At 42.4% G+C, this 26,402-nt stretch overlaps 1 protein-coding gene across 3 annotated transcripts in view; it reads left to right on the top strand.

Annotated features, from left to right (window-relative positions):
- Window positions 1–554: 554 nt before the first annotated feature.
- The window catches only part of TMEM63A (transmembrane protein 63A), a 46,929-nt gene continuing 21,081 nt past the window's right edge, over window positions 555–26,402 (top strand). Inside the window, exons 1-11 of one of the 3 annotated variants that reach the window (XM_048506334.1) lie at window positions 555–883; window positions 6,493–6,693; window positions 7,391–7,470; window positions 9,412–9,475; window positions 10,996–11,033; window positions 12,243–12,385; window positions 14,917–14,968; window positions 18,572–18,680; window positions 20,773–20,843; window positions 22,220–22,300; window positions 25,382–25,505. In XM_048506334.1, the coding sequence (XP_048362291.1) occupies window positions 6,505–6,693; window positions 7,391–7,470; window positions 9,412–9,475; window positions 10,996–11,033; window positions 12,243–12,385; window positions 14,917–14,968; window positions 18,572–18,680; window positions 20,773–20,843; window positions 22,220–22,300; window positions 25,382–25,505 (951 nt within the window). In that variant the 5' untranslated portion in view covers window positions 555–883; window positions 6,493–6,504. Of the gene's footprint in view, window positions 884–6,492; window positions 6,694–7,390; window positions 7,471–9,411; window positions 9,476–10,995; window positions 11,034–12,242; window positions 12,386–14,916; window positions 14,969–18,571; window positions 18,681–20,772; window positions 20,844–22,219; window positions 22,301–25,381; window positions 25,506–26,402 lie in introns of those variants that run through there. The other 2 variants (XM_048506415.1, XM_048506492.1) reach the window with 2 other exon arrangements.

Below are 26,402 nucleotides of genomic sequence, written 5' to 3'. Positions count from 1 at the left end.
CTCATTCCGCACATGCAGAATAATGCACTTTCAAACTGCTTTCAGTGCTCTTTGAAGCTGTGTGGAATGGCAAAATCCACTTGCAAACAGTGGTTTGAAAACGCATTATTTTGCGTGCGCGGAAGGGGCCATTTGATGACTTAAGCCTTGGGAAGAAAACTTAGAGGGTCATGTGTGTTATATTTAAGATTACTGGCATATGCTACTGAAATGATTATGTTTCTTTATATCACATGTGGGATTTACAGTGCAATCCTCAATACGTTAATTCAGAAGTGAGGATCATCGAGATCAGCAGCTTACTCACAGTTTTTCCACTAGCGGGGAAGGAAGGTCAGCCTAAGAGAAACTGCCGAGCCAAAAACCATCCAGTAACAGCCACGTGGACACTCACTCGAACCTCAAACGGGCTCGATGCGTCTTCCACGGCCACGGGGACAGTCCACCCGCCCATCCGGTGGCCCTCGTGAGGACATGGGGCAACGCGACTTCACTTGGGCGAGGGCCACGCCGCCTGGACGCATGCGCGCCTCTAGGGCCCACCTGTCGCTCTGACTGTGCAGGGAGGTAAGATCCGACTCTCCCGTTGGCTGCGGACAACCTGCGCCCTTCGTCCCTGGGAGGGCATCTGCCGCCCGCCCTCTCAGGTAACGGGCACTTCTCCCTGGTGGTGAGTGGCAGGCAAAAAAAAAAGAAAATAAAAAGAAAGAAAAGAAAAGGTCTGGTCCCAAACCGTCGTTTTTGGCGTTCCATTACTGGCGACGGAATTCCTCCCAGAGCTGAGCGACAGAGGAAGGGAGGGCGAGTGCATCCGCTGGCCCCCATAACAGGGGGCTGGCTGGGTGCAATCCCCACCCTTGAGGTCTACCCCTGCTTCTCTCTGAGTAAAGCTCGTGGGAGGAGCTGCTCCCCGTTGGCCCCTTGTTGTGACAGCTGGTGTATTCCCAGCTGCTTCCTGCGGTCTTTTTACTGAAAGGGGAAGGGCGGTGGCCTCAAGTTTGTACCCTGCGTGTGATCTTTGGGCCTCGAATCCTTTTCACCCTGACCGCCCACGAGCTGTGTGGTTTCAGGCAAGTCCCCTCCGTTATCTTTGTGTAGCCCCCCCAGCCATTTCTGTGTTCTGGAGCAGGTATCTTGGCAACAGTGCAGCAAAACTGTTCTCTGCGTGAAGCCAGCGTTAGTTGTTGGTGTAGACGTGGCTTGCCTGTTTCACAACTCTTCCAAGGCTGCTAGTGAGTTTCTTTGACAGACTTTACCAGATTCGTTAACAGTTTCTGACAGAGCTATCCAGTAATGAAGAAATCTGCGCTTGTTATGGCAAGAATATCGGTAAAAGATTTTCCCCTCTAAAACTCGGAGTGGGGCACAGTGAAGTCCTTAGTTGTTTATTGTTGCTGTAGGGCAGGCACTGTTTATCAGCGTTTTATTGAAGTTATTTAATGCTGACACAGATTCAGGTAGTTGGGCAGGCCTTTAAGACAATCTAAAAACAATAGTAATGTAATACCTCTTTATTGCAACTTCTTAAAATGGTGAACCGGTATTGACTTCTACTACAGCTCTTAATTGCACTAGATATTGGGGGTTAGTTTTATTTTTTTGTGTGAATTTTAGCTTATAATCCTTTCATCTTGGCAGATGTAAATATAACAAAAAATTACTTGTAAGTATATTTCTTAAGTTCTTCATTAAGTTTTTCTGGAAAGATTGGGCAATCTTATGGTGATTACCTATGATCTTGGGAAATAGAAGGAAAACTAAGTAAAAATTGGACTCTCTTCTGCCCTCTGCAGGGTTTAGAATTGTGGAGCCAATATATGATGGCAGAAATTAACTGTATTTTGTGGGTTATAGGATTTTTAGTTCATTTCCTTGAAAGACTTGTCAAGTTTTTTTTGTTTAAAAATCTCTTCTGTTGCAAGAAGAAGTTATACAGAAATCTTTGACATTAGTAGGATGGTCCATTGATGGAAAGACAAAGAAAAATTTCACTTAAACAGATCACCTGTCAATTGATGTGCAGATGTTTGCCATGAAAACTCTCTTACTAGAAATAAAACTGTCTTTATGCAATAAGAGTACTTGAGAAGTAGGAGTACTTTGAGACAATTTCAAATTTAACAATTAAAAAAATAACAGTGATTTAACGGTAATAGTCATTTAGGTGATTAGGCATATAAATGAATCATTTTACCCTGATTTTTTTAAAAGTTATTTTTTATGCCTGGAACTAAAAATCGCTTCCTTCAAAATTTCTGGGAAAGAGCAGGGTATTAAATTGAAAATTGAAATAAAATTAAAATGTAATGCTATCTGGCTTGTTAGCTTGTTGAAATGAGGGAATAACATCACTAGATTATTACTGGATTTAATACAACGCAAAGCCATTGGACAGATCTGATCATTGTTGTTGCAGTATTTTCTATCTATGGTCAGCAATATGAACTCAGTTTAAGTTTGTGAAGGGACTCGTGCTGCAATCCTATGCATTGGATTGCTACTTTGAATTTATCTTTGACTCCACTTGCATGCTCAAACTTTGCCTTGCATAGGGATGCAGACAACTTTATAGAGTTAAATCCAGCAAAGACTGTAACTGGGCTGTGACTGGTGCAGCTTTTTGCTGCATCATCCATCAAGAACCTTGGAGTATTCCTGGAGCAGCAGTGGTGTAGTGGTTAAGAGCAGGTGTACTCTAATCTGGAGGAACCGGGTTTGATTCCCCGCTCTGCCGCCTGAGCTGTGGAGGTTTATCTGGGGAATTCAGAGTATTATATATTGAATTCACAACAATAGCACCCAGCCTGAGGCAATTAAAGTAGGTAATAGATCCAAAATACCCTTGGGATCAAAACCCCTATATACATTTGTATCAAACAACACAATAAACAAATTGTTCATGCATAAAGAAGTTCATTCAATATAATTAATTCATAAAAGTTCAATTATCGCAATGTGCCCGTCCCCTGTAGGCTCAATAAATATCCACACTAGTTAACTTTTTAGGTAAATACAAACAGTGATGAGAGGCAGTCCTCCTCATAAATGTAATCTGATGAAAACAAAATTATGGCGATTTATGGCAAAGACCTCTCCTGCTCAATTGCTATGAGTGTCCAGTTCAGTAAAAATGAATCCCCAAATTGTACAAATCCACTATTTGAACGCTTCATACGTAATGCAGCGTTTTCGAAGAATCTTCCTCAGAAATATAAATTCTTTTTGCACTTGTCTTTAGCCTTACTAACAGTGAGTTTCTACAATACATAAATAAGAAATACACAATATTGTATAATACATGTAACACAAAGAGGACTATAAGCATATAAGGTTTTACACTTATGAGGAGGACTGCCTCTCATCACTGTAACTAGTGTGGATATTTATGGAGCCTATGGGGGACGGGCATATTTTGATAACTGAACTTTTATGAATGTATGAACTTTTATTGAATGCATGAACAATTGTTTATTGTGTTGTTTAATACAAATGTATATAGGGATTTTGATCCCAAGGGTATTTTGAATCTATTACTTTAATTACCTCAGCCTGGGTTCTACGCGTTGTGAATTCAATACGTTGGTATAAGGCACTCTATCTTTTGTTGTTGAATTCAGAGTAGCCTGTACACTCCAACACACGCCAGCTGGGTGACCTTCGGCTAGTCACAGTTCTTCTGAGCTCTCTCAGCCCCACCTACCTCACAGGGTGTTTGTTGTGAGAGAGGAAGGGAAAGGAGTTTGTGAGCCCCTTTGAGTCTCCTTATAGGAGAGAAAGGGGGGATATAAATCCAACTCTTCTTCTCCTTCTTTCTTCTTCTCAATAGTGAATTATGTCTCTCACATGGCATTTTAACTTTTTTGCCAGGTGAGATAGCTGGCACCTTATCTGTCCTAAGCCAGCGCAGTGATCCATGCAACAGTCACCTCTGAGCTGGATTACTGCAACTCACTGCACACAGGGCTACCATTAGGCCTACTCCAGAAACTCCAGCTGGTCCAGAAAACAGCAGCAAGGATCCTAACCAGAGCCTTCTTGCAGACACACATCCAACCTTCACTCCACCAACTGCACTGGCTCCAGGTGGAGGATTGGATCAAGTTCAGGGTTTTAGTACTGAGCCCTAAATATTCTGGGACCAATGTACTTGCAGGACCAATTCTCCGGATGTCTCCTGATGGACACTCGGTTTATTGAGTGATAACTTACTTTTGGGCCCTGACCTGAGAGAAATCTGACTGGCCTTGACCAGGGCCTGGGCCTTTTTGACCCTGACTGCGATTTGGTGGAATGATCTGTTTCATGAGAGCATTCTGTGGGATTTAATGCAGTTCCACAGGATCTGTAAGCAGTCACGGAGCTACAAGGGGGTGGGGGGTGCGCCGTGCACCGGGTGCATGCCTGGGGGGCATGGAAAATCCCCCCAGACCCCTCCCCCTTCCCCCACCCCTCGTGGCACTTCCCACCCCCTTTCCCACACTTAACTTAGTTCCTTTCCTTTTTCAGAACTTTTTCAGGCTGCAAAAGGCCTGTTTGCAGCGAAAACGGCCTAAGGAATTACAGGTCCCATGAGACCTTGGGGATCACAAGGTCTCCTGGGAAGTATAGTTCCCATCAGGCCGTTTTTACTGTGAACAGGCCTTTTTCAGCCTGAAAAAGTTCTGAAAAAGGAAAGAAACTAAGGTAAGTGTGGGAAGGGGGGAAGGGTGGGCGCTGCGGGGTGTGTGTGCCATGGGGGGCCATTTGGGGGGGTGGAAAATTAGAATGTGCACCGGGCGCAGTTTGGCCCAGCTACGCCTCTGCTTGTAAGACAGGTATGTTCCACCAGGCATATGACTGAGGTGGTTGTGATTATCATCTTTGCCCCCCCCCCCCTTTATCAGGTAGTAATTTTTATCTTCTATCCTCCACCTCTTGTTTGGGATTTTAGTGTGTTCAGGCAGTTAGATGCTTCTTGCCATCATGTCTTTATAGAAAGTATATAGAGTTAAATCTTAAATTTCTAGTTGTGCATTTATAGTTTTATCATATTTATTATGGAATTGTATATGTGTATATTTTGTTGCCCCTGAGCACAAAATCATGCCAGTGGTTTTTCTAGTCCATCATACAGTTTCACACATACAGTTTCATACAGCAGCCAATCCTTTGTCCTAGAGGGCCAAACAAACAGGACATAGAGATCAAGACCTTCCCTAGTCCTGCCTCCTGATGCTCGTTGCTGCCTCTGGATGTTGTAGAGGTTACCTTTAGTCATTAATGGCTAGTAGCCATTAATGGACCTCTCCTCCTCCATGAATTGGCCCCATTTTTACATTCACAGGATGCAAATTCTACACTTTAATTATTTGTACTTTGGATTTAAGATATATTTGCCAAATAGGTCTGTTATTGCTATAGATGTTCAGTTGTGATACAAAATCACTGGCATATTTAACTAATCCTGCTACTGAGGACTAGGTATTTTACAAATATCAAATCATATAAAAAGATATGTATTTTGTCCTACTTCAGCCTCCTTCTGATATAATTCTGTGCACAACCCTTTAACCCTTTGCATTGGTTCCCTGATCTTTTACATAGGAATCTTGTGCCAAAAATATTTTGTTGAAGTTTGCCATCTGAAGGTGGAACCTTCTCATGGATCCTCTCCCAATAATCACACAACACCTTGGCTGGGATAAATCAATTGGCCATAGCCATTTATTATACAAAAGACAGAAGTGTGAGGCGAAGCATGGGTCTTGATCTGATCGTCATGGCGAAGCTCCTGCTGGCGGATGCCTCGTACTGGAGCTCCGCTCCGCTGAGGGGCTCTGCCGGGCGGACGCTCCTGGCAAGAGGTGTTCCCCATTGGCCCTGTCCAGCAGGGCGTGATCGGCCTCTTGCCTCGCCGTCGGCCCACTTTCCGAAGTGGCGGGGAAGGAGTGGTGAGTCTCCCTTATCTCCCTTTCCCTGGCCCTTTCGGATCAAGACCCATGGGCCAACCGCCGAGGGTTATGACAAAAGAACATGCATTAACAACTTGTAAAATTAGGGAGAGGTGGGCGGCAAATCGTCGGCGGGGCACAAAGCCATCATTACGGCCGGCACAAAGGAGGAGGCGATGGTCATTTAAAGACCTCTCGGATCTGCCCTCCTCCGAAAGTGGACGTCTTGCCTCTGCCCCTTGATTGGCTGAGGTAGGCCAGGGCTCGGCCTCCCTTCCTCTGGCCTGGCCTCCGGGCAATTGCAGCTGCCCTGCCTCCACTAACCCATCCCGAGCGGCAATCGCCAATACTCCATGTTGATTTTTACATGAGCTGGTTCCTTTATGATTTTGATCAGTAATTTCCACTGTTAAGCGGTATTTACTTTAAACTGAATGCTGGAGAGAGAGTAGTAGTGGCAAAATATTGCCTTCTTTTCTAGGTTGTGTTATCCTTCAGAATGAACTGTTTGTTGTCCTGATCTTTTTGTAAAGTATTGTAACTTTTCTGCCCTGTTTATTTTAGGAGAGACAACATGAGTCCATTGTTGTTTCCAGATGTTGGACGTTCGCGCCTAGTTTATTTTTCAGATAGGATTAACAGCACCATTGGTTCTCCAAATGGGACGTACTGCTATCGTACTGCACGCGGAAGTACTGTGCTTCAAGGTGTAACCTTCGGTGGTGTGCCTACTGTCCTTCTGCTTGATGTAACTTGCTTTTTGGTATGTTTGTTTAAGTAAATTCTCACTAATGATAGATTTTCTCTGTTATTCTGAATCCTGCAGTTACTGGGTGAAGAAGAGCCAAGTCTGCACAGACTGTGCTAAGGCAGCAACTGGAAAAAGGGGCACCAAGAAAAAGGGAGAAAGGGGCTGTCTCTTCTCAGTAGATTGGTCTTGCTGCAGTGCCTAGCATGTCTTGGCCAAAAGTGATGGTAGGGTTATCCAAAGTCTTTGGATAACAAGATTGCAGCACTGAAAGCAGACATTTCAGTTATCTCTGTCTTTGAGTTAAAAGGGTCAGGTTGTAGGTGATGTGAAAGACCTTGACATGATACTCTGGTGATCTACTGCCAGTCAAAGTAGACAGTGTTGGCCCTGATAAACCAGTGGTCTCACTCTATATAAAGCTGCTTCATATGAATGTATCAACAAGGTCTGCCAAACTGACGTTTATGAGTGCATAGCCAGTGAGTGGTGGGAGGAAGTCCACTGATTTATGCCAAGTTCAAGTTTGTTCCTGGATCTGTTATTTGTCACTATCCAGTCTGAGGAGCTAGAAACCAGTTTATTGAAATCAAGAATACTTGAAATAATGAATATTGAAAAGATGAATACCATAGTTTACTTGAAATGATGAATACTGATGATGTTATATCATTGTTAAACTGATTTTTTTAAAAAATAAATTCTTTCCTAGATTTTAATCTTGGTGTTCTCTATTATAAGGAAAAGATTCTGGGATTATGGTCGTATTGCGCTTGTATCAGAAGCGGAGAGGTAAAGATGTATTAAACAAGAGTTAAATTTTAAGTGTTCAAAGTTGTAAGAGGTTCTGTATAACATAGCCAGGTAAAGAGGTAACTAATAATGTCTTACTGTGTTCTGACCATGCAACACTTAGATATTATTGGACATTGCGTTGGGCCACTAGTATCCATATGTCTATAAACCATAAGGGCAAAGAGGTAAGAAACAAAATAGAAAGGACATCAGAAAAAGAAATTACGGCAAATGCCAGGTCAGTTGAGATGTAAGGCTTTTTGGCACTGATTGCTTTATGCAGGATGCCACAACTGATGTACCATAGCAGCTCTATCCAAGCTGCCATAGTGCAATCACCCATGTAATTTATTCAAAGATTTGATTTTTTTCTCTTACCCCAAATAAGGGAAATGTGGCGTAAATTATTAGATAATCATTATAAAACAAAGTCATCAACAAATTTTAAAGGGTAGGGTTCAGTAAACAAACAAACAAATAACAATGCATGTATAATTGTGGTAAGATAAGGACAGGAATTTACAGGAATCATTGAGATGTACTTAGGAAAATTTGGCTGCCAGAGGATGATGGGAAATTTCACATATGAACACACTATTTTTAATTAGCAACATTTCCTTAAGCTATGGTAGTTAGGCTGCCCAATCCAAAATGGGGTGGGAGGGGGGATGGTATAGCTGTGGTGCTTCCAAAGATGCATTTGGTGGTGTGGCTGCCAGAATAACAAAAGAAAATCACTGCTGGCCCATTCAGTCCCTGAAGTCCCATTCAGGGCAACAGCTTACCTGTTGTGGTGGTGTAACTCTGCACCCAGAAAAGGCTGAAAGGGCTCTGGAAGTCTACTAAACTCAGCCCTACCTGGAAACGCCCTCATCAATGCCAGCATGGCCTCTTATAGTGGAGGACCAGTGGCTGGGAGTCCTTTCCACAAGGAGGGAAGGCTCATTGAGCTCAACCAGAGCCCCTTTTCTCTTTCACGGCCACTGTTGCTTTCACGGCCACTGTTGCAGTGGGCAAAGGGCCAGATGATCGCATTTGGCTTCTGCAGAGCTGCACAGTGCTCTGTTGCCACCACACCTGGTCCTGTGTCAGTGTCTATACCTGTTTGGGTGTCACAAGTGGCAATGATGCCAACACAAGGATCATGTTTCTCCCAGTGGGCCCCCCCGCCCCCGGCCCTCTTAGATTGCTCTGTAAGTGAGGAAAAAACATATACTTTCATCAGTGTTGATTACAGTGACCCCTGATAATATTTGAAAGTTGGGACTTGTCTTTGAAATCATGAGCAGATTTTGAAATTATGTGATCTAGAAAAATATTGTTTGGGACTATTTTCTAGTTCACTTTAGAACCTCACTTTTATCTGTCTAAAATTTTGTTCTTGGATTTTTTACAGAGCAATTCAGATTTGGGGGAAGTGCTGTGGTGACTAGGGACAGCACAGTGAAGGTGGTGTCACACTGCCTCCAAAGTGGATTTGGTCAGCATGAAAAGGAGGAAAAACAAAAAATCCTCCTGCTTCCTGAATCCGCCCACTGGAGAAACAAACAAACAAACCCTTGTTAAAATCGTAGAGTTGGAAGAGACCCCAAGGGCCATCAAGTCCAACCCCCTGCAGAGCAGGGACACATAATCAGAGCACTCCTGACTAATGGCCATTCAGTCTCTGTTTAAAAACCTCAAAAGAAGGAGACTCCACCACACTCCGAGGTAGTGCATTCCACTGTAGAATGGCCCTTACTGTCAGGAAGTTTTTTTTATTACTTTATTTATTACGTGTGTTACTTTATGGGAAATAATTCTTTTCCCTCCAAGGGTTTTGATCCTTTTTGTATCCACTTTTACACCCCTCAAAATTCTTAAATGTATTTTTGAGAGGGTTTAGCAACTACAGTGTTTTTAGAAATGCTGATTCTGAAGCCTGTTTTTGTATTCTAGTGAAACAAGATATCATAGATTATCTGCTTCCTCATCAGTGTCGGATAGACTGGACCTTGACACGGTCAGCAGTTTTTGATGCGTTTATGGCATATTTTAGTGTATATATGTAAAATATCTTGATTGGCTATAAAATGATAGCTCCAGTGTTTGAAGGTTCAGGATATTGTCCTAAGAGCCCTCATATGCTTTCTGTTTGTAGTACTTTTTGCTTATGCTTTCTGATTGTAGTACTTTATAGATAATTTTTTTGAAGATTCTCTGATTTCCATATAATATTACCAAGAAACCTAAAAGCAAACTAAGATGACTGAACAAACTTCTTCCATACAATGTATTGTCGAAGGCTTTCACAGCCAGAATCACTAGGATTCTGTGGGTTTTCCAGGTTGTATGCCTCCCCCACCCCAGCTGCTTATGTAAGGTTTTGTTCCTGCCACTGTTGGGATCTTGAACTATTCACTTAGTTCTTTCTATATAATCTTTGGGCTATTATTTCTAGTAACTCCCCCCCCCCACATTATGTTCATAAAAACCCTGTGAGGTTTGGGCCCACTGCTGTCCCTCCTTCCCTTTCTGGGACGTTGGTCTGCTTGTCCTGGCCTCCAGTTTCCTGGGGGCAGCTACCACTGAGTAGCCTCTTTGCCCACAGTTTGCTAGGGCTTGTGGCTATCTAAGCTGCACCCTCCTTGCTAAACTGTTGATTGGCCCCGCCCCTATTCCCGGCCTCTTAGTGGCTGCAGGAGACAGCCAGTGGCCTTGGGGGTCCTTGCCTGGCTGCCCCGAGGCCGCAGTGCAGGCTGCAGGGGCCGGGTGTACTGACAGACCATCAACTGACCCCACCCCTGTGGCAGCCATGGGAGGCAGCTGGCGGCCTTCCCCATGCTGTCCCAAGGCCACGGCACAAAGCGCGGAGTCCAGGCACACCACCGGGCCATTGGCTGACCCCGCTCCCAATCTGGCAGCGGCCACAGGAGGCAGCCAGCTGAGGTCACAGCGGTGGTCTCCCCCATGGCAGGTTGCCGGCCATGCGGGGGGGGGGGGGTCCCGTCAGGTTCAGGGACTTGTTCCAGCCCCGACCCTGGACAGAAGTATAGAGAGCAAATGACCTGGCAGTGTAATCACTACCTCACACTGGCTGTTTCCATAAACTAGTGGATGGCATGATATAGCCAGGAATATCACATGGTTGTGCACCTGGGTGACTGTAGAGGAATGAGCCTCTTCAGCCTTAGAAAAACTTAACCCAACCTGATCACAAGGCTACTTGCCATAATTCTTTCTTCAGTTTACCTGAAGGCTGAGGAACTGAAATGAACCCCTGCCCCTGCCCTTCAGTGTCTTGCAGACCAAAAGTGTACTCCATCTAATTTAATATCTCTGGTAACATTAACAACTGCCAAGTTTCCTTTTTCTACCTCTCTTAAAAAAACAGTTTACATTTCATTAAATATTCTCTGTGGCTGTCTGAAATATGATGTCCTGATATCATTACAAACATAGGTGAAAGCCAAAGAGCTTGTTTCTTGAGGAATCCACTTCTATATATTAATTCAAATTATTACTGTTTTTGTTTATTGTTAGGGTTTTTGTTCTTGGATGGCAGCTGCCTTTCGAATGCAGTGAGTATATAGATTATTAGTTATCCAATTTGCCCCGCATAGTGCCTGCTATACTTTGTTTCACAGCAGTTTTGAAAATGGAAAACTATAAATGAAAGGAATTCCTAATAACATTGTGCTTTACTGTACATATGCATGTACATATTCACACCCCTGTTTATTGATTCAGACACTCCAGTTTTAAGTATGCAGCACTGTAGAATATGTTTTGCAGTTATATTTAGCATCTCAGTTCTCTGGTTTCATTTAAATTTGCTGTTAGCCTTCAGACTTCTTTGGTTGCTATTTGGGAGAAAAGACTTGCTGTGATTTATCAAGCTCTCAAATAAAAAATGCGTTATGAAAGGATCATAAGATGCAGGATCTCAGCTCATTATTTGAGTTTATGGGGGAAAATAGTTCCAAAACAGAATTTGCAAATGTTGTCAAACATGGGAGCTTTATAGGGACTATGCTTTTTATCTTTCCCACATCCTCAATTAGTTTCACAGCAAGCAATTCTGCTTATTACAACTAGTAATAAGTCTCGTAATGGCAAATAGAATGTTTCTCAATCAATGGCAATTGGTTTAAAGAGTAAGAGTGGCTAACATACCTTGTTTGATGCTTTAATCCAGTAGCAGAAGAGGGTGAGGTTTAGTTCTGCCTTCCATATATATTTTGCATGCAGGGACCTATGGGGGGGTGTTAAATTCAGACTGGAGCACTGGAATATTTGGGGGGGTTCACTGCTGTGTATTTTGGGTTTTTTATTCTGAAGCAATGAAAGACAGATGTGTTTCTGCCTTTTTTCAAAGCAGTTTCCCCTTTTTATTTTTGGAAACTTACCAATTTTATAAAACTTCGATTTGTACTTTGTGTGTGTGTGTGTGGGGGGGGGGGTCAGCTCCATTATAACAACTTTGTTTATTTTGATTTTCTTATCCTAAGGAATAATCAGGTTTTAGAAATGAGTGTTCAGCAATATGTTGCACTCAAGTTCAGCATACACTGACTGCCACCTTTCCAGGTAGCTGTACTTTATTCCCCTTCTGATTTTGCTACTATCTCTTATGTCCATGTGACATTTTATGAAGTATCCTGGATCATATTCTGTCTAGCATAATTTAGTCTAGCTGCTACTATGCAACAAAACCCATAGCTTGGTAACCAAATTCCATCTGATGAGCCTTGCTTGTTGATTTGTTACCATTTCTATTTGTTGTGCAGTGATGAAGAGTTCCAGGAAAAATGTGGAGATGATGCCATTCACTATCTCACCTTTCAGCGCCATCTCATCTGCCTATTGATTGTTATCACCATTTTGTCTTTGTGTATTATACTTCCAGTCAATCTGTCAGGTGACTTACTTGGTAAGCAAAGTATTGAGGACTTGCTGATATTGACAATAATACGTATGTTTGTGCATTGGTGTGCAGTAATTAAACTCCAATCTACTCTGTTATGTATTTTTAGTTTCATACCAGTACTAGCCTCAAGACAGCTTTTCCCTCATACTTGGGCCTTGCTGCCAGTTTTCTTTGTTCACACTGCCTGAGTCCTTCATACTTCATAGTTGGCCACACAGCTTGGCATGTCCCAGCTGAACAAGGAACTGCCCTGGGGGACCAGTTGAGTCTAGGACCAAAGTGGTGACAGCCAGTTAAGGCCCATGCCTGCTCCAGGGCTGAAGGAGGAAGGAGAAGATGGGTGGGGCTGGATGACTGCTTGGGAGGAACTTCCTACTTACAGCAAAAACTCTGCAGGCCTCACCCCTTCCTGTAACAGCTGCATAGCCTGTTAACCTTAAAACATTTTTAAAAATCATGGACCACTTATCATTTAAGGACTTGTCCATCGCTGAATTCCTAACAACCTGTGTCCAGATCCTTGATAATGTAAAAAGACTGGATAGTTAAAGTTAAGGGAATGTTAATTCTAGTAAAACTGATAATCTTGAATGAAAACATAGCTGATGTACATAAAAATATGGAATGGATTTTAAGATGGTATACTCAAAAATGTATGTTTCTTTTCCTTGCTTCTTGAGATGCTGGAACTTAGGTAAGAATTTAATAAAATAAAGGCAGCCTTGTTGAATACAGTATGTCAGTATCCAAAGCTCAAAGACTCTTGCTTCTGCATTTCTATTTTCACTTTGTGGGATGAACAAAAGGCAGGTGACGAGATATGCCCTCTGTTATAAGCACAGTGCTTTTTTTACCATCAAGCCACAAATGACTTCTGGTAACCCCACAGGGTTTTCAAGGCAAGAGATGTTCAGAGGTGACTTGCCATTGCCTGCCTTCACATCCCACCTATGGTATTCCTTGGAAGTTTCTAATCCAAATAATTGTTGGGGTCAAGACTGAATGTGTGAGTCTGGCTCAAGGTCACTCAGCAAGCTTCTATGGCAGGGTGGGGATTCAAATTGGTTTCTCAGATCCTAGTCCTTCACTGCTACACTTCGCTGGCTGTCTAAGCACAGTGCTTAGGATTGCATTAAATGCTGTGCAGAATATTAGTGTAATAGTATCCAGGTTAAAGGCCCATGGTAATTCACAATGAATTAATGAAACTCCCTCCCGCACTGATGCTGCTTTCGTCCTTGGTCATCTGAAAGGGCAGGGAAGGGAGTGGTAGAAAATAACTTGTTGTGATGAATCCTTACAGTATTTCACAGAGTTTCTCAGAGGTTTAGCTACTTACCTTTAAAGCCCTAAATGGTATGGGACCAGCATATCTATGGGACTGCCTCTCCATTTATGTCCCCTGAAGACTACTATAGTCAACAAGCAACAACTTGCTAGCTGTCCTTGGCCCAAAAGACATTGCACTGGCCTCAACCAGGACCAGGGTTTTTTTGGCCTTGCCCCAACCTGGTGGAATGCTCTGTTGGACAAAACTGGACCATGTGGGATCTGATACAGTTCACACAATTTGTAAGATACAGCTGTTCCCCCAGGCTTATGATTGAGGCAGCATTGGTGTTCCATATATATGGCCTTCCACTCCTCTGTTATTCCATCTTGCTCCTATTTATAGCCATAGGCATTAATTATATAATAGGTATGTTTGTCACCATTGAGCTTTTATGATTATGATTTAGGAATTATGTTTTTAATTCTTGTTTTATGGTTATTTATATTATTATTGTATTTTATAGATTTTTGTAAGCCACTTTGAACTTGAAAGGGGAAGGGTGGCCTACAAATATAATACATGGAATGGAACTAAGTGTGGGCAGAGAAAGGGAGGAAGAATCCTCTCCCCTACCTATGTTTGCTCTAGATCTCAAAAAGGTGGTCATATCTGTTGCCAGCCTGTTCAGTCTAAGAGCCCCTAGGGGATGGGGCGGTTTATAAATAAAAAAAATAAAATAAAATAAAAAATAAATAAGAACTCCTGATAGGTTCCTTCACAAATATGAGTAATCTGCCAGAACAAGCTAGTGGAAACTCACTGCTCTGAAGTAGGAAGAAAAGTTCTTGGGACTTCAGCATTTTCATGTGTTTGTCCCTTCCAGAAAAGAATGTGGATAGAGAGAGACAGATGAAAGTATTAAAATGTTAAGTGAATGATCAGATTGCAGGGAGGAAAGCAGGCAACATGATTCAATCACTCCCCTCCTGTTCAGCCTGTATATAATGTGTGCCTGCTATCCTCCGGCTAAAATGGATGTGCAGCGTTTATGCTCCAAGTTGGTCTTGAGATTTCTGTTCTTTTCCCTGTTCCAAATAGACTATCTATGCCTGGTTAGCTACATTGATTAATAAGTAAATGCTTAGTTTATTATAAGAGAAAGCAGCATAAGAATATAAATCACTTCATTTGTATAAGTGTTTTATTTTGTTCAAATGAATTAGTTCAAAATGCAAATACAAGCTTGTTCTCCTTTTTTCAGAAAAAGATCCTTATAGCTTTGGGAGGACTACTATAGCCAACTTACAAACTGGGTGAGTGATCATAGAAAAGTTGCACTTTTTCATAAATATATAGTAACCCTGCATCTCTCAATTAATTTTGTAACTCTGAATTTTTTTTGCCTTGGTATAGTAGATTTATACATAGCATGGCAGGCAGCACAGGGAAACAAGGGAGCCTATACTACAGTGCTAGGTGAATCCCCTCCCAGCTAAATGTGGAATGGAAACAAGCTACTCCATTGTTTGGCCCTGCTGGTCTTTTGAGAATGATGATACTGAAATGTATGACTGTTTCAGACTCTAATGTTCTTCCCTTTCTTCAAAACTTTTAATCCTGGGCTGCTTTGAATTTGAAATAGATTTCCTGTCCACATAAATGCCCACCCGGTTGACAGAGTATTCAAAGTTTTCTTCCTTGGTAATATAAATACTACCGTGTCAGTAGCTCATTATAATTATATAAAAGAAGACGTGAGCTACTAATGCTCTTGTATAATGATGCAAAACCTTATTATATTAGAAGTGACTGTTGTGATCTGATAAAACCTGGTTAACTCTTCAGGAGGTTTTGATTAAATTGGAAAGTTTGTTGAGAGGTCCTGGTCAGGAAAACAAGTCCAGAGCAAACATTGGCTGCTGGAACCAAATTTCAGGTTCTTTAGCTCTTGCCCTGTAAGTAACTTGAAATGTGCATTGAAAATGTGCCTGAAAAGAAAGGTAACATGCTAAAGATGGAACAAATCTACTGGCTGCCTAAAAATCTACGAGGCCCTATTAACTCTGGAATGCTAGTACATTTCTTAAGATTGGCAGTGGCTTTTTTTTTGTCCAGATACCATTTTGCAGTGTTGTTAAACTGGAAGCTATAAGATGTGTACAGTCTGATGTTTGTTTTCAGTGAACAGACATAAATTGAATAGTAGTCTAGGCAAATGTTACAGACAGCTTACTTACGTTACCCAGAATGGTAGGGTCTGCCCTTTTTAGTGTGGGGGAATTAGCAAAGGACAGACCTGGCTTAATGAGAGGTTGGGCAAGCTCAGAATCTTTGTTGCCAACTTTTGCAAAGATCAGTTTCCACAAGAAATCTGCAGAACTTTGTAAAAGTTTAACATGTTTTATTAAGAAAAGTGGAATAATAAAAATGCAAGCACACAAATGGTCAAAGCACAGAGAGAAATCACACAGTCCTAGGGTATAAGAACATAAGAACATAAGAACAAGCCAGCTGGATCAGACCAAAGTCCATCTAGTCCAGCTCTCTGCTACTCGCAGTGGCCCACCAGGTGCCTTTGGGAGCTCACATGTAGGATGTGAACGCAATGACCTTCTGCGGCTGTTGCTCCCGATCACCTGGTCTGTTAAGGCATTTGCAATCTCAGATCAAGGAGGATCAAGATTGGTAGCCATAAATCGACTTCTCCTCCATAAATCTGTCCAAGCCCCTTTTAACGCTATCCAGGTTAGTGGCCATCACCACCTCCTGTGGCAGCATATTCCAAACACCAATCACACGTTGCGTGAAGAAGTGTTTCCTTTTATTAGTTCTAATTCTTCCCCCCAGCATTTTCAATGGATGCCCCCTGGTTCTAGTATTGTGAGAAAGAGAGAAAAAATTATCTCTGTCGACATTTTCTACCCCATGCATAATTTTGTAGACTTCAATCATATCCCCCCTCAGCCTCCCTCCTCTCCAAACTAAAGAGTCCCAAACGCTGCAGCCTCTCCTCATAGGGAAGGTGCTCCAGTCCCTCAATCATCCTTGTTGCCCTTCTCTGCACTTTTTCTATCTCCTCAATATCCTTTTTTTTGAGATGCTTGGCGACCAGAACTGGACACAGTACTCCAGAGTGCTGGGTCGCACTCACTGCTTTATATAAGGGCATGACAATCTTTGCAGTTTTATTCTCAATTCCTTTTCTAATGATCCCCAGCATAGAGTTTGCCTTTTTTACAGCTGCCATGCATTGAGTTGACATTCCCATGGAGCTATCAACTAAGACGCCTAAATCCCTTTCCTGGTCTGTGACTGATAGCACTGACCCCTGTAGGAAGTGTATGTGGCTAGTTTGGATTTTTGCCCCTATAGTGCATCACTTTACATTTTGCCTTTACATTGAACTGCATTTGCCATTTCTTAGCTCCACTCTCACCTAATTTATCATAAGGTCCACTTGGAGTTCTTTCTGCCAATCCTTTGTGGTTCTCACCACCCTACATAATTTGGTATCATCTGCAAACTTGGCCACCACACTACCCACCCCTACTTCCAGGTCATTTATGAATAGGTTAAAAAGCACTGGTCCCAAAACGGATCCTTGGGGGACACCACTCCCGACATCTCTCCATTGTGAGAACTTCCCATTTACACCCACTCTTTGTTTCCTGTTTCTCAACCAGTTTTTAATCCATAGGAGGACTTCTCCTCTTATTCCTTCATTGCTGGAGGATATAGATAGTATTGAGTGGATGGACTTGGAGATAGCTAGAAGGTCTGGGTGATTTTTAGGGGTGATACTTTACCAGATCCTAAAGAGGCTTTGGGTCCAAGAAACAGATTCTAGTGACCCGCACTGGGCTCCAAGAAAGTGGGGAGAAAGCAGATGGCAGGCAGCAGAGCTGAACCAAGGGTTGGGCGAGGGGCTAATTTATCAGGAAGATTGGATCCTCTAGCCATGCCAAGGGAGCTTGTTGTTCCTTTTGGTTGTGATACGGTTATCACACGTCTTATAAGGCAAAATTTGCTCAATAAAGAGGCAGAGACAGTTCTTGTAGAAACATAGGGTTTACTTCCATAGGGAGGGTAACTTGGATAGAAAAACAAGAAATATCTTTCTAACTAGCTGGCTCCTGCAGCCAGCTTGCTGCTTGACTTTCACGTGGCTAACCAAAACTACTAGAAAGCATGTGCAGAGAGTAACAAAGGAGATAATAGCTATTGCCTACGTGCAGACTTGCATGGAGACCTAACTGACCAATGAGGGTCAATTACTTGGTCACTGACTTCTGACCTCACTAACTAATTAGCATGCACTAAATTGACTTCTTCACTACTGGATTGTGTGACTGGCACTTACCAACGGAGCTTAATCTTCCTGGACAAAGAGGGTCTTCCTGGTGAAGAGTTAAACTATTGGCTATGGTACATGGCTTAATGTTCTAATCCAAGGAGTGAGAGGAAGCTGAGTCAATCACAGCATCTTGACAAAGGTGATGCTGATGAAAGTGGTTTGGAGAGAAGTTAGAGAGTAGAAATAATATTAGTATTGCTGGAGGATGGCTTTCAGGAAGCTTCTTGATGGGATCATATTAGTATGCCCTTTGTCTCAGGGAAATAGATAGACCAGGGCCGGAGGTCAGAACTGACTTTCTCAGCTGAAAGTCATTGTTTCTTCCTAATCTCTTTAGGAAGGTATGAGGCAAGTTGTTTTGCAAAGCTGACCTGGGCGAGGGCAAGTCCAGGCAGGTTTTCTGTCCTTGTGGGTAACACTGAGCCAGTGAAGAGAATGGGCACCCCATTTTGGCACTGCACTGCTAGACGCTCCAAAGATTGGCAGAATGGGTAGAGACAGGTCTCCCAATTCATCATGGTTTGATCTAGTAACTCTTGTACTAACACTTTGCATCCCACAGAACCAATCTCCTCTGGCTTCACACAATGTTTGCTGTTATCTATCTGGTTTTGACAGTCCTCTTCATGAAGCATCACAGTAACTCCATCACATATAAAGAAGAAGACCTAGTAAGTTTCTATTATTTCTAATGTATTTCTATTTATCATTTGTAAGTCTGCTGGGGTGAGGGTGAGGTGTCTTCAGTCATATACTTGCTTCACTGGCTTTTCAAGGAATGCTGTTTAATAGGGTGAAAATGTTCTCCTATTCAGAATGAGGCCAGAAAGTATTGGGCTTTATGATGACATTGCATAGCTGAATCTAGCTACTTGTCTTCACAGACGTAGGTAAGGGGCTGGTCCTCGGGTTCAACCCCCCCATTACATGTCCAAAGCTCCGCCCCCCGTTTGTGGGTTTTTTGTATTTTTAAGTGTTTTTTTGGTTTTTGGCCTGTAGCAGTACCAAAATTTCAGGGATTTGTTGGAAGACTATCCTGATGATACCACCCAGGTTTGGTGAGGTTTGGTTCAGGGGGTCCAAAGTTATGGACTCCCAAAGGGGATGCCCCCATCCCCCATTGTTTCCAATGGGAGCTAATAGAAGAAGAAGAAAAGTTTGGATTTATATCCCCCCTTTCTCTTCTGTAGGAGACTCAAAGGGGCTTACAATCTCCTTGCCCTTCCCCCCTCACAACAAACACCCTGTGAGGTAGGTGGGGCTGAGAGAGCTCTGAGAAGTTATGACTTGCCCAAGGTCACCGAGCTGGCATGTGTGGGAGTGTACGGGCTAATCTGAATTCCCCAGATAAGCCTCCACAGCTCAGGCGGCAGAGCGGAGAATCAAACTCGGTTCCTCCAGATTAGATACATGAGCTCTTAACCTCTTATGCCACTGCTGATGGGGGGTTACACCTTTGAGGGTCCATAACTTTGGACCCCCTGAACCAAAGTTCACCAAACCTGGGTGATATCATCAGGAGAGTCTTCTAAAGATACCATGAAAGTTTGGTGCTGCTAGTTTAACAAGTGTACCCCTGACATCATGCACCCCCCAAATGTCCCCAGATTCTCCGTCTAAATCCACCTCCTTCGGCATGGATTTAAAGGGAGAATCTGAGGTCCCCAGTTTAAACATTGAAAATGATGATGCTTCAGGGTAGGGGATACTCCATCCCAAAACAGCATCACTTGCAATGTTGTTTTAACTGGGGACCCCAGATTCTCCCTTTAAGGTGGATTTAAATGAAGACTCTGGGCTCCCTAGTTTAAACACCATTGAAAGTGATGCTGTTTGGGGGTGGATTCCAGCAACCCAGCGGCCACCCATTGGAGGGGGGGGGCACAAAACTCAGATTTTGCACTGGACTCCATTTTCCCTAGCTATGCCTCTGCCTGGAGGGGAGGGCAGAAGGGATTGCTGGCTGCTGGCTGGGAGCCCAGTTGGTGGGGTGTGGGTGGGTAAGGGATTTAGCTGTCCCTGCCCTCGGAGAGCTGCTTTTCTAAGCACTGAGGCCTGGAGTGGGGCTTGGGAAGGTGTGGCCACGCCCCTAGGGGCAGGTGGGGCATGACCCTACCACCCCTGAACCTCCCCATAAAAAACCTCCCTTACGTCACTGCTTGTCTTTATCTGGAAGCCTATTTAGTATGAGTGTAGTGATGAGCCGTGTGTAACAAATTTATGTGTGAATGTATGAAACTTATTTCTTGTACTCATTGAAAAGATCTTCCTTTCACCCTGCCATTTCTTTTTGGATTAAATTCAATGTAGACCTAATCTTGTGTTTTTGAGGGGGGAGGGCTGAAGAGTTTTTACAAACCCTTTAAGTCAGTAGCACTATGAAAATGAAACCAACTGAGAAACAGACCTGGGTCACTTGTGCGTAGGCTCTTTGCCACTACTTGGATGCTGTTAAGAAGCGGTTCTGCTTTCCCCACAGTGGTGGCAGGGGAACAGTGGCTGCTATGCGGGACTGAGGCATGGGTATGCCATGTGGAAGCCCCACTGCCACTGCTTTATCTGAGTAGCTGCAGTATCAACAGGGAGAAAACACAAGCCCATTTCTGTGTGGGAAACATTTCTAACAAACCAAGTATTAATACACTTCTTATACTGTATGTATTTGAAGGGCAAAAGGCCTAAGTTGAAATATTCACTTTGCTATTATTTATGTATTTTTTCTCTGGTTCTTTTATTTGAGAAACTGATACTTTTGATTCGTAGGTAAAACATACGCTGTTCATAACTGGCCTTCCCAAAAGTGCTCAGAAAAAAACCCTAGAAAACCACTTTGCGTAAGTTAATCAAAGTCCCTTTTATTTGTTCAGAACATTCTTATGCTGCTTTTTTACCCAATGTATGGTCCCCAATTGGGACAACTAATCAGATCCATTAAAACAAGCTTTTAAAAATGCATACTAGAAAAAGACAGAAACAAGGAGCAGTGAGGGAGTCTTAGCTTCCTATCAGAAGAAGGAATCAAGAGGGATAGATGAATCTCCATGGGGAGGGAATTCCATAATTTTAGTGCTGTTAACTATAAAGGCCCATTCTCAGGTTGCCACCCATCTAGCCTCAGATGATGAGGAAGAAGTGTTCCTGAAAATGACTACAGTGGTTGGGTATGTTCATATTTGAGTAGGTGACCCTTAAGATATGTGGGTACCAAGCTGTATAGAATTTCAAAGGTCATAACGAGCCCCTTGAATTCGACTGGAATCTGGTCTGGAGCCAGTATAGATGGAACAACACTGAACTGATATGGTACCTACAACCCATTTCAGTTAGCATTCTGTCATTTTGTATAGGCTGTGGCTTCCAAACACCCTTTGTTTGCAGCCCCATGTAGAGCACACTGCGGTAATCTAATGTAGTGTAATTGCAGTTTCAGCTTCTTTAACAAGATGTATCATTGTTTATTTAAATGCCTAGTCTGTTCAAAATTTCTATTCGATTTTATTTGTAGATGAGTTTTTCTTTAAAAATTGATTGTCTGAGCATGTCACTTAGGAATTTAGTGTGTTCAGTTGTACCAGGGAGAATGGAATTGAATCCCTGCTCTGTCGTGGAGATCACTGGGTGTTGTGGCAAGCCCTCCATCTGTGACACTGGGTGACTTTGGGCCAATCAACATCTGTAAGCCTACCTCCATGTTGAAATAGCATGGGGAAAGCCCTAAAATTTGTGGAAGGGTAAGATTAAAAAGGTAATTGAAACATAATCCTACCTTTTTAATATAATGACATCAGAGGGTAAGTAAGCCTCTAGATTGCCCATTCAGAGAGAGATCATATCCTGTTTTGTATTGGCAGCTAGCCTGGCTAATCTCTTCATTAATTAAAGTACTGTAAATAAAGTAGAAAATGGAGAAGAAAGTTTCTGTAGTTTTTATGGAACATTCAAGAGCCCTTGAAACGCATTTTAAAGGATCCTTGGCACTGGAAGCTGTTGATGTGGCATTCTATATTATTATGGAGGCCCCATATTATCCATTTCCAAAACTGCAGCTAGCAGATAAATTTATGTGGCAGTGCACAGGACAGGCAACACAGTAAGCCCACTCTACTGACATTGATCCTTGAAGGAGTTTGTACCAGTTGAGAATGGGCTCTGGAATCTCAATGTGTAAATTCATGCTCTCTTCTGACATATCTCTTAAATCATTTTTCAGTGAAGCATATCCGACCTGCAGTGTGAAAGAGGTCAACTTATGTTATGATGTATCCAAACTTACCAAGCTGTACAAAGAGAGGTATGTTTATGAATAACCTTCTGGTGAAAACACAAATTCATTAGCAGCAAAAATCTTTCCTTAGACGAGATGTTATGAAGGTTAAAGTGATTTCTAGCATCACTCTGGAAATGCTTGCATGCATTAAATATGGAAGTATAATTTTCAGTAAGAAAAATTCCAATGAAAATTCCAATGGTGCTGTGTAATGCCAGGTTCATAAACAATAAAACCATGATCCTGCCAGACATCAAGTGGACCTGGCGTGCATGACTGAGACCTGGATGAGACCTGGATAAGAGAGGGCGTGACTGTCACCCTGAAAGAACTGTCCCACCTCAGTTTCTTGGTCCTCCATCAGTCCCAAACAAAGGGTTGGGAGTTAGCAGTGTTGATGGTGAGGCTTCCTTCCCACCCCCCACCACCCCCAGAAATTCCAGGTGTTGCATGTATGGCCTTGGTGCAGGATACTGAGGAGAGTCTGGCTGTGTGACTGGTATACTGACCTTCTAACAGTGGAGGTGGTTTCACAATGGACCTTGAAGTTTCCCAGGCAATTGGGTCTGGGGTATTTGAATGCCCATTCTGTTGCAGCTGCTTCCAGACAGATCTTGGACCTAGTGTTGTCCATGGTAGCCCTGGGACACTCACAATCGTATCAGTCCCAATGCATCAAGCAGAACATACTCTGGATTTAATTGAGTAAGGGACATATCTCTATTTGTATGGGACATATCTCTGTTTATATGAATATGGGACATATCTCTGTTTATAGAGTGCCATGGTTGGACCATTATGCCCTGAAGGCCCATGTAGACATGCCTAACTTTCCTTGTATGGGCGGCAAGCTGATTTATGCTTGCCCGTGAAGACTCATGGATCCTACTGGTTTCTGAAATGCTCTGCAGGATCTGATGCTTCTCAGCAACTCATTGGATGAGCTGGTTGTGGATTGGCATAGCTGATTTTCGTAGGGTATCAGCAAGATCACTCCCCGGCATCCTCTCCTTTCCCTCTCCTTTCCTGCTCAAAATTCACTCCTTGATGCACCTTTGAACTGAGGAGAAAAATGCAAGAACTGAAAAGACTAGAATGAATTTGGCAGAGAATTCTTTACAAAGTGGCAAGTGTGAAAGTGAGATGGCAGTGAAGGCCATGAAATGATAATTATTTAGGATAATTCAGTCATTGACAGCCTTGTCAGAGAAGCCCCAAATTATTAGAAATCTGGATCTTACCTGTGAGGTTTTTGTGAACGTTTTTTGCAGATAAGATCTTATTACTTCACCAAGACCTTTTGCCAATTTGTTTTTTTCCCATTTTTATTTTCTCAACATACACAAGAACAAAAACCAAAAAATAAACACTTTCACATCACCACCACATCAATACTAAATAACATGATAAACAAAAAAGAAAAATAATCAAATAATGACTTCCCGTTATCTCATTATTGAATTCTAATCCATGGGTTTAAGTTCCCATTTGTCATTTTTAAAGGTCAACAATTCTCGATACGTGGGCCATTTCGCTTTCATATTCACTTCTTTCCTAGAACAAGCTTCGACTGGGAACAACCATAATGGTGTTGCACTTGCTATAAATGTTTTATATTTTAAACAAACCCAGAGAAGACTTCTTCTAATGTAATGATTAGAGAACTCTTTATGTAATTTTCCTTTGTCGTACGATAAATATCCATGCCAGTGGCGTAGCGCCAAGGGGATAGGGGGTGCGAGATGCACCGGGCGTGCACCAGTGCAAGGGTGTGGTGGGGACATGGCGGGCAGGAGAACACTGATGCAGAGAGTCTTAGGAGACCCCTGTGAAAGGGTCGTTTGACCCCCAAAGGAGTCTCGACCCACAGATTGAGAACTACTGATACAGATGAATCCCTATTTTTGTAATGTGCCAAGTGACCTTTGAATTTTTTTGTGTGTGTTTTGTACAGTATAAATACCTTTCTGTCCAAAAACATCAAAAGCTTGCTCCAAAGGAATTTCTGCCCCTTAAATTTTATATATATATAAAATATTTATCCAAACTCTTCTCTTCTAATAATCATATAGATAGATAGATAGATAGATAGATAGATAGATAGATAGATAGATAGATATAGATATATATAGATCTCTCTCTCTCTCTCTCTCTCTCTCTCTCTATCTATCTATCTATCTATCTATCTATCTATCTATCTATCTATCTATCTATCTATCTATCTATCTATCTATCTATATATATATATATATATATATATATATATATATATATATATATATATATGATTATTAGAAGAGAAGAGTTTGGATAAATATTTTATATATATATAAAATTTAAGGGGCAGAAATTCCTTTGGAGATATATAGATAGATATAGATAGATATAGATATACACACACACACACACACACACACACACACACACACACACACACACATATATATATATATAGGATTATTAGAAGAGAAGAGTTTGGATTTATACCCCCCTCCCTGTCTCTCCTGTAAGAAGACTCAAAGGGGCTTACAATCTCCTTTTCTCTCCCCCCCCCCACATAAAACACCCATCTGTGAGGTGGGTGGGGTTGAGAGAGCTCCAAAAAGGTGTGACTAGCCCAGCTTGGCATATGTTGGAGTGCACAAGCTAATCTGATTCACCAGATAAGCCTCCACAGTTCAAGTAGCAGAGTGGGGAATCAAACCCAGTTCTCCAGATTAGAGTTCACCTGCTCTTAACCACTATGCCACTGCTGTTCCTTAGCAACAGGGTTTTAATGTAAAATTTATTTTATTTCATTTATATGCAGTGGGGGCCCAAGGCAGCTTACATCATTTTCTTCTCCATTTTATCCTTGCCACAGAGTTGTGAGGTAGGTTAGCCAGAGTATGATTGGCCCAAGTTCATACCCAGCAGGCTTTGAATCTGAGTCTCCTAGATCCTAGTTCAGCACTCTTAACCACTTCACCATACAATGCATGTATGCTAATATATGTAGATTTCATCTGCATGATTCAGAAAGTTATATGCATGGAAACACGAGTTTATAAGACAGTTTTGGTGTTATCTACTTTTACATCCCAATTTTTTGCTTTTTGTATCCAGAAAAAAGGCAGAGAAAAGTGCGGTTTATTATACCCACATGTATCAGAAAGATGGAAAACGGTTTCTCATAAACCCAAAACCACTCGGGCAGTTGTGTTGTTGTGAAATCAAAGGCTGTGAAAAGGTACAAAATTATTGTTACTTCCCAATTGGCTAAACTTGTGGAAGATTACATTGAAAACATGAACATCTCTGATGTTTTACTATTTAAATAGAAAAATGTTAACTTATAAATGATAATGTGGGTGTTACGGTTGAGAGCTGCAATGGTAATTTGTCCACTGTAGCTGGTTTCCCCCCTCCCTTTCACTTCCTTTCTTCCTCCCCTCTTTTCCCCTTTCCTCCTTTTCCCCATCTTTGCTGGGAAATTTGGACACCATGTATTAAACTATTATTTGGTTTTATTGTATCACTGTTATTCACAGGTGTAGCTACCATGGGGACATCCGGGGACAAGTGCCCCGGGCGCCACCTTGTGGTGGGCGCAAAAAATGCAGGTTCGTTTGTGGCTTTTTGTATTTTTTACTATTTTCCCAATTTTGGCCTGCAGGGGGTGCAGTTTTTAGGCTAGCGGCACCAAAATTTCAGGCTATCGTCAGGTGACTCTCCTGATGATACCAGCCAAGTTTGGTAAAGTTTGGTTCAGGGGTCCAAAGTTATGGACCCCCAAAGGGGGTGACCCCATCCTACATTGTTTCCAATGGGATCTAATAGTAGGTGGGGCTATCATTTTGAGGGTCCATAACTTTGGACCCTCTGAATCAAACTTCACTAAACCTAGGTGGTATCATAAGGATAGTCTCCTGCTGATACCACCCAGGTTTGGTGGAGGTTGGTTCAGGGGGTCCAAAGTTATGGGCCCCCAAAAGGGGTGCCCCATCCTCCATTGTTTCCAATGGGATTAATGGTAGATGGGTCCTTTTGAGGGTCCATAACTTTGGACCCCCAGAACCAAATTTCACTAAACCTGGGTGGTTTCATCAGGAGAGTCTCCTGAAGATAGCCTAAAATTTTGGTACTG

This window comes from Sphaerodactylus townsendi, linkage group LG01 (genome assembly GCF_021028975.2).
Source record: "Sphaerodactylus townsendi isolate TG3544 linkage group LG01, MPM_Stown_v2.3, whole genome shotgun sequence".
Taxonomy (NCBI): domain Eukaryota; kingdom Metazoa; phylum Chordata; class Lepidosauria; order Squamata; family Sphaerodactylidae; genus Sphaerodactylus; species Sphaerodactylus townsendi.
This window is presented reverse-complemented; position numbering and strand designations above follow the sequence as displayed.